Genomic DNA, 7,095 nt, shown 5'->3' with positions numbered 1-7,095 from the left:
AAACCAGTCTATGATTCTATGATTCTATGTCTTCTATGTGCCTGGAGAAGTGAAGTTGAAGGAGATCTGCTGTTTTCAATGATCTAATGGGGCTATTGAGATAGAGGGTCCAGATTCTTCTCAGAAGTGCATGTGAAAGGACAAAAGATAATGGACACAAATTTCAGCAAGGGAAACTTCAACTGGATATAGGGAGAACATTTCCCCAATGAGAGTGAAGTTACCCTAGGATACAGACAGACCCAGAGAGGTGCTGGGACATCCATCCTTCAGGATATTCAAAACTCATGCAGACAAGGCCCTGAACAATCTGATCTGCTATGAAGTTAGAGCAAGAGGTTGGAGCAGAGACTGTGGAGGTCCCTTCCTGCCTGAGCCTTTCTGTGCTCCTGTGCCTAAGCAGGGCTGGGTGGGTTCCCTACACACCAGGGATTTGCTTTGCGAAAGTTGCCTGGTTTGACTCTGGGCATTTGTCTTGTGGGCTTGAAGCCAGGAAGGGCTTTGTGCATGGCAGAGAGACTGCTGGGACCACTGCTGGGACCACACTGCTAGGAGGGTTCACGTCCTACTGCTCTGCTGGTGTGGGCTTGACCTGCCCTCCCAGTCACCAGGGGTGAGAGCATGTGTGTCACTGACCCCTGTGTCCTTCTATAGCTACGAGCTGCGTGTGATTATCTGGAACACGGACGATGTGATCCTTGATGATGTCAACCCAATAACAGGAGAGCCTTCCAGCGACATCTACGTGAAAAGGTCGGATGGGAGCCAGAGGGAGGCCAGAGCCTGGCTGTCCTGCTCCCTGCCCTGCCCCACACCCTCACTGCCTCCTCTGAACCTTTGCTTCTCCCTGCCTCAGCATGAGGTGCCCCACTCCATTCCTCTGCACTGACTGCTGTACTGTTGGTCAGATGTTGGTCCAGTTTGGCTCTTTGACTCTTCCTTTCTGGCTATCCCATGAGGTTCAACCCTTCCATCCTTCTGCTCTGCCTTTGGGGCTGGCTGACAGGGGGTAGGAGATAACTGAGTTTCTCCTGCAGCTGGATAAAGGGTCTTGACCATGAAAAACAGGAGACGGATGTTCACTTTAACTCCTTGACCGGGGAGGGCAATTTCAACTGGAGGTTCATCTTCCGCTTCAACTATCTCCCGACTGAGAAAGAGATCACTTACAAGAAGAAGGACTCTGTCTTCTCCATGGAGGAATCAGAGTTTCGGGAACCGGCTGTTCTGGTCCTCCAGGTCTGGGATTATGACAGGATTTCAGCTAATGACTTTCTAGGTATGGTGTGACCTGCTGGAATTGGGATGAGCTGTCCCTCACCTTGCTGGAGTATTACAGCATTTCCCCTAGGGCCCAGCTCTCTGAGAAGGGACACCAGAAGCATCAGATCAAACTCTTCAGCTCAGCAGTCACCTAGGCTGGTTTTTCACATGTGAGCTATAGGCAGAGCCTGGAGATACACATTCTCTACTACACAGACATGTTGAGCTTGCGTGCTTGTCCCAGGCCCTTGGTGTCCTTTTTCAGGGCCTGTCACACCACAGGATTTCCAGGTTCTGCTTCCTTACAACCTTTCTGATAAACTTGCTCATTTTCCCTGCTCTCACTTAGATCTGCAGATCCCAAAGACTTGGACAAAGAGCAGCTTTCCCACAAGCTTATGTTGTGGGCACAGGAACTGGCAACCTTTGTGAGACCATTTGCACTTGAGTTGTGGCATCACATCACTGGGGGCTTGGAGCTCCCCGGCTGCTCTGGTACTTCCCAATAACCAGACCTGCTGAGCTGGGCATGCGGCAGAGCCTACAACAGCAGTCTCACCTGCTTCTCTCCTTCTTCTGCTGCCATTCCCAAGTTGGTAGCACTCCGTTCAGTTGTCCCTCCCTTCTTCAAAATTTGGCCTCCCCATTAAAAACAGCCCCTCTGCCCTACTGTCTCTTGGGCAGGATAAACTCTCTTTATTCATCAGCTCTCCATGGTGTATTTGAAGGGCTCTACCTCCATGAGGCACTTCCAGTGGTGGTTGGTTCAACCATGCTCTTCAGGCACTGAAGAAAGTGTTAGACAGCAATCCCAATGATTCCTGGCATGTACAATCTCAGGAACTTCTAGGCAGGAAGGGCCTTCTGCAGTCTTTATTGCAACTTCTGACTCCAAGCAGGGCTAGATGCAGCGGAGGTCAGGTTGCTCAGGGCCTTGCCTGGGTGAGTTTTGAGTGTCTCCAAGAATGGACATCCCAGAACCCTGCTGGGCCCCTTTCCTGGCTGCACCATTCTCATAATTCTCAATTTTTTTTCACTCACAGCAGCTTGTGTCCATCGCCTTACATGCGTCCATCATCCATTTCTAAGAGGAGTCTAGCTCCATCTACTCTATAGCTTCCTTTAGGCTGTGAGAGTCGCAGTAAGATCTCCCCCTTGACCTCTCTTCTCTGGGCTGAACCTGCCTGGGTCTCTCAACCCATCGTGCTATGGCACGTACTCTAGCCTTGACCATCTCACCCACTGGACTCTGTCTAGTTGGTTAACACCTTTCTTCTGTTGGGGCCCCAAAACTGGACACTGTATCCAGATGCAGTCTCACCAGAGTTGAGCAGAGAACACCCACATCCCTTGGTTGCTGGCTTTGCTTTTGCCAATACAGACCAGGATGTGATAAGACTGATTTGTTGCAAGGGCTCAGTGCCAAAGTGGGACAGGAGCTCTTCCCAAGGAGGACAGGGGCACAAGGCCAAGCAGGGAAATGAACTGAGGCTGTTTCAGATGTCAGACAGACTTGAAACTTTTCAAGAGTTTCCCAGATTTTATATTTTTTTATTGACATTTGCAGTCATGAGAGGGGAAGAAGAGCTTGGACATGTGAGGAGAGCAGAGTGGGAGATGGTAAAGGAGTGAAATAACTCACTGTATCACATGCGAACCAAACTGGCCACATCAGAGATGAGACAAGACCTGTGGCTTCTGTTTCTTCATCTCTGATTCTTGGGCTGGTCCTTTCTTACCCTGAGCTTCAGGTTCTCCACCTGTAAGTGTGCAGGACTCTGATAGATCCTTGTAGCAGCTGGGACCTACTCATGGTGGTGGGAGTGTGGCTGAGACAGAAAGTTAACTGGTGTGTGGGGCTGACCTCAGGATTTCACCATGAGCTCTCCTCTTCACTGTGTCTGCAGGCTCCATCGAGCTGAAGCTACATGACATGGTGCGGGCAGCAAAGAGCTCAGAACATTGCACCATCAAGATGGCCAAGGAGAATGCAACACCTCGCTTCTCCATCTTCCGAAACAAGCGCATGAGGGGCTGGTGGCCCTTCATCAAACTCAAAGATCAAGAAGATGAGGAGAGAGAGGAGAGGGAGGACAAGCAGAAGAAGAAGAAAAAGAAGTGGAGCCGCCCAGTCAAACCAGAGGACGTGGAGTTTGCAGACCCCAGTGGGAACAAGTACATCCTGACGGTAAGGCAGCTGCTGGCACACGTGAGCAGAGACCTGGTGTTTTGCCTCTGCCTTGACATGGCAACTTGTCCTGCATGCACATAACCTACAGAGGCAGCAGTGACCCAGCTGCCCAGGGCTTTGTGCAGGATCCTGGAGTCTTCTCCCATCTGCTGCAAATTCAAGCCTCTCTCTACCCCGAAGTGCCAGCTGTGTCAGAATGTGGGGAGTGTCCAACTTCACATCTTCCTCTGAGCTTTCCATAGAGCAGCGTTCAGTGAGGGAAGCAAGAGGCACATGGCTCCCCATCAACCAGACAGGACAGCAGCAAAAGCTTGGCCTAGGGTCTCTGCCTACCCCAGACAGGCAGGTGCCAATTGTCCCCGGGCAGACGTGCTGCTAATGGCCCTGCTAGTGGACCATTGGTTGTCCCCAAGGGTGAGTTTTGCTCAGTGCCAGTGGGGGAGGCTGCAGACAAATCCAGTTGGTTTCTGGCCAGGCCACAGTTTCTGCTGGCTGTGAAGTGAGACGTTCTGTAGCTGATGCCTGAAGAGAAAAGTTAATTGTTCTGAGCATCTGTAAGTGGAACTGGGAGAAGAATACCCAGTTCTGGCAGGGTGTGTGGTCAGCAGGCTGGTCTGTGAAGCATCATGTGTGGCTGTGGCTCAGACGTGTTCCCCCTCCAGGGTAAGGTGGAAGCGGAGTTCCAGCTCCTGACTCTGGAGGAAGCTGAGAAAAGTCCTGTTGGTTTGGGCCGAAAAGAGCCCGAACCCCTGGAAAAGCCCAAGTGAGTATCTTTGTTTTCACCTTTAACATGGATGGACAGTGGTGTGTTTTCAGCTGTGGTGTGTTTTGTGTGGGGACAGGGAGCTTCTGCTTGTGAGGAAGCTGAGAGCAATCAATGAGGTCCTGGGCGATGGGGTCTGCAGGACTGGGGCTGCCAGGGCTTCCCAGAGCTTGAGTCGTTCCCACAGGACTTGTGGCTGCAGCATCTGGGCCAGGGCTGATCTCAATGAGGTACTCAAGGAATCACAGAATCACAGAATGTCGGGGTTTGGAAGGGACCTCGAAAGATCATCCAGTCCAACCCCCCTGCCAGAGCAGGGACCTAAATGAGATCACACAGGAGGGTGTCCAGGCGGGTCTTGAATGTCTCCAGAGGAGACTCCACAACCTCCCTGGGCAGCCTGTCCCAGGGCTCTGTCACCCTCACTGTAAAGAAGTTCCTTCTCAAGTTTAAGCGGAACCTCCTGTGTTCCAGCTCACACCCATTGCCCCTTGTCCTACCCTTGGGCATCACTGAGAAGAGCCTGGCTCCATCCTCATGACATTCGCCCTTTACATATTTATAAACATTAATGAGGTCACCCCTCAAGGGAAGGAAGCCATAACACTGCCTGGACAAAACCAGCAGCTCTGGTTTAATCATGTGAGCACACGTGGGTGTGGAACAGCTCTTCAGGGGCTGTCCTGAGGCTCAGGTCCTGTTGTCTCCAGTGGTTCCATGGGCACTGTAGTTACTGCAGCCCCCAGGGTGATCCTGCCTGGAAACATCAGGAAGAGCTGGTGACCCATGAGGGTGGCAGGGCGCCAAATCAAAGGGGCCAACATGCTGCTCTGTGGATTGAGCCTGTGCTTAGCTGTTCTTCCCTTCCTCTTCCAGCCGGCCAAAAACCTCTTTCAACTGGTTTGTGAATCCCATGAAGACTTTTGTGTTCTTTATCTGGAAGCGGTACAAGAAATACATCATTGTGCTGTTCATTGTCGCTGTTCTGACCATCTTCCTGGTTCTTTTGATCTACACTATGCCTGGATACATCAGCGAGAAGATCATCAATGGATAAATGCTCTCCAGCACAGTACTGCTCAAAGACATGGGGGATTATTGCAGGAACTGAGACTGGACTAGAAAGTTTAAGGAAACTTTGCAGGTGCAGAGGCAACCTTCAGAGTGAGAAACCTGCAGGAGTGGCCTCTCTTTGGGGAGTCACATTTCATGCTAAGTACCCATGAGATGCTAAGAAACCAAGCATCAACCTACTGAAAAAAAACAAACTCCTTGAAGGACAGTTACAGGTTTGGGAATAATAAAACCTCTTTGTAGGACTGGGGTGGGAGGGTGGGAAAGTGGCATCTGCTGGGGCTGTGCCCACAGACACGGCAGCTGAAACCAGCTCTTGCCATTGAGAGCAATTCTGTTAGAGATGGGGACGTACAGAGCCATCCATGCCCCAGCTTGACAACACTTGGACCTTCCCAGGCCTCAGCATGAAGAGTTCAAAACACATTGTACAGGGAGGGAAGGCAGGTCTGGTGTAGGGTCCTGATGGAGGTAGGACCTGGAAGATCTCTGAAAGGGGCTCCTCAGGGAGAAGGACAACAAAGCCAAGGTAGTCGTGAGCTTTCTGCTGTGCCAAGAGCACAGGAACAGCTCTTGGAGTTGGAGTTGGCTCTGGACGTGGTAGCACTCCCTGGGACATGGACTTTCTGGTTGTCACTCCTTACAAGATGCTTAACAGCTTTTCCTGCATGTGCTGCGTTGGATTCAGACTTCCTTCAAACTTCATTTTGTCTCTTCATTTCCAATGCAATAAAAGCTCCTTGGCTGCTCTCTGCGATGCTGCTTGTGTTGTGTAGGTGCTTTGTGGAGCTGGTGGCCAGCCTGCTGCAGGCAGTCCTCACTGCTGCCCCTTTGCCCATCCTCCTGGGTAGCACAGCACTGGGACACTGGCACGGGGGGGTCATCAGCGGGAATCTGTATTGTGGTGTTGGGCTGATGTAAATTAAACGAGACTTGTTCTCAGCATGGTCTCTGGTGCCCCGGGGTTCCTGTCTTCTGCACAGACAAGCCCTGACATGATCTGATCTCAAGCGGATCAGCACTTCGCCCAGAGTTTTAACAGAACAGATTCCTTCGGAAGGTCTCTTCCTGGTGCAGGAGATGATGCTCAGAGGGACCGCTGCATTTCAGAAGAAATTAACTGACAGCGGGTGTTACAGTGAAGATGGCCGCCTGATTGGCTTTCGGGTGGGGCAGGAATAGAGGAATTTTGGGGGAGAAAACTCGCTGGGCAGAGCCAGGCAGGCAGGTAAGGAGCAGGTGAGGAGGTGTGAGTGTGGGACAGACAAGGTGCTCCCCCAAGGAGTTCAACTGCTGGGTGGGGGCCCCGGAATGGCAAAGGGGACCCCCAGTGTGTTGGGCTGCAGCAGGAGTGAAATGGGATGTGAAGGGCTCAGGTCATATGGCACCTGCATGGGGCTAGAACAGGGCCCTGGGGTGTGACAGTGCTGGTGCCAGCGCCGCGTCACCTCCAGCTTTCTGCAAGGTGTGTTGTGCGGGACATCGCCTTCACAAATGGTGCCCAGTGCATCCCAGGATACCTGGTGCATCCCAGGATACCTGGTGCATCCCAGCATTCCCAGTGTACCCCAGCATGCCCAGTGCATCCCAGGATACCTGGTGCATCCCAGCATTCCCAGTGTACCCCAGCATGCCCAGTGCATCCCAGGATACCTGGAGCACCCCAGCAGTGCCCAGTACATCCCAGCAGTGCCCAGTGCCCCCCAGCATGCCCAGTGCACATCCCCAGCAGCTCTGTGACTCTTGCAGCCACGCTCAGCTACATTTGCCCCCACACCCCGAGGCCAGGGCTCCCTGTGCCCCA

General features: G+C 52.3%; 1 protein-coding gene across 1 annotated transcript; it reads left to right on the top strand.

Moving 5' to 3' along the window:
- Window positions 1-654: 654 nt before the first annotated feature.
- LOC104528709 (fer-1-like protein 4) lies at window positions 655-5,274 on the top strand (the record flags this gene model as incomplete). Its single annotated transcript, XM_010172794.1, has 5 exons — window positions 655-753; window positions 1,038-1,279; window positions 3,171-3,451; window positions 4,117-4,217; window positions 5,094-5,274. Coding segments are annotated over 5 exons (904 nt in total), but the record flags the coding sequence as incomplete, so codon positions are not given.
- Window positions 5,275-7,095: the final 1,821 nt, after the last annotated feature.

Source organism: Antrostomus carolinensis, unplaced genomic scaffold (genome assembly GCF_000700745.2).
Source record: "Antrostomus carolinensis isolate BGI_N321 unplaced genomic scaffold, ASM70074v2 scaffold30657, whole genome shotgun sequence".
NCBI lineage: Eukaryota > Metazoa > Chordata > Aves > Caprimulgiformes > Caprimulgidae > Antrostomus > Antrostomus carolinensis.
Note: the sequence above shows the minus strand (reverse complement) of the source record. Positions and strands in the feature narration are given on the sequence as shown.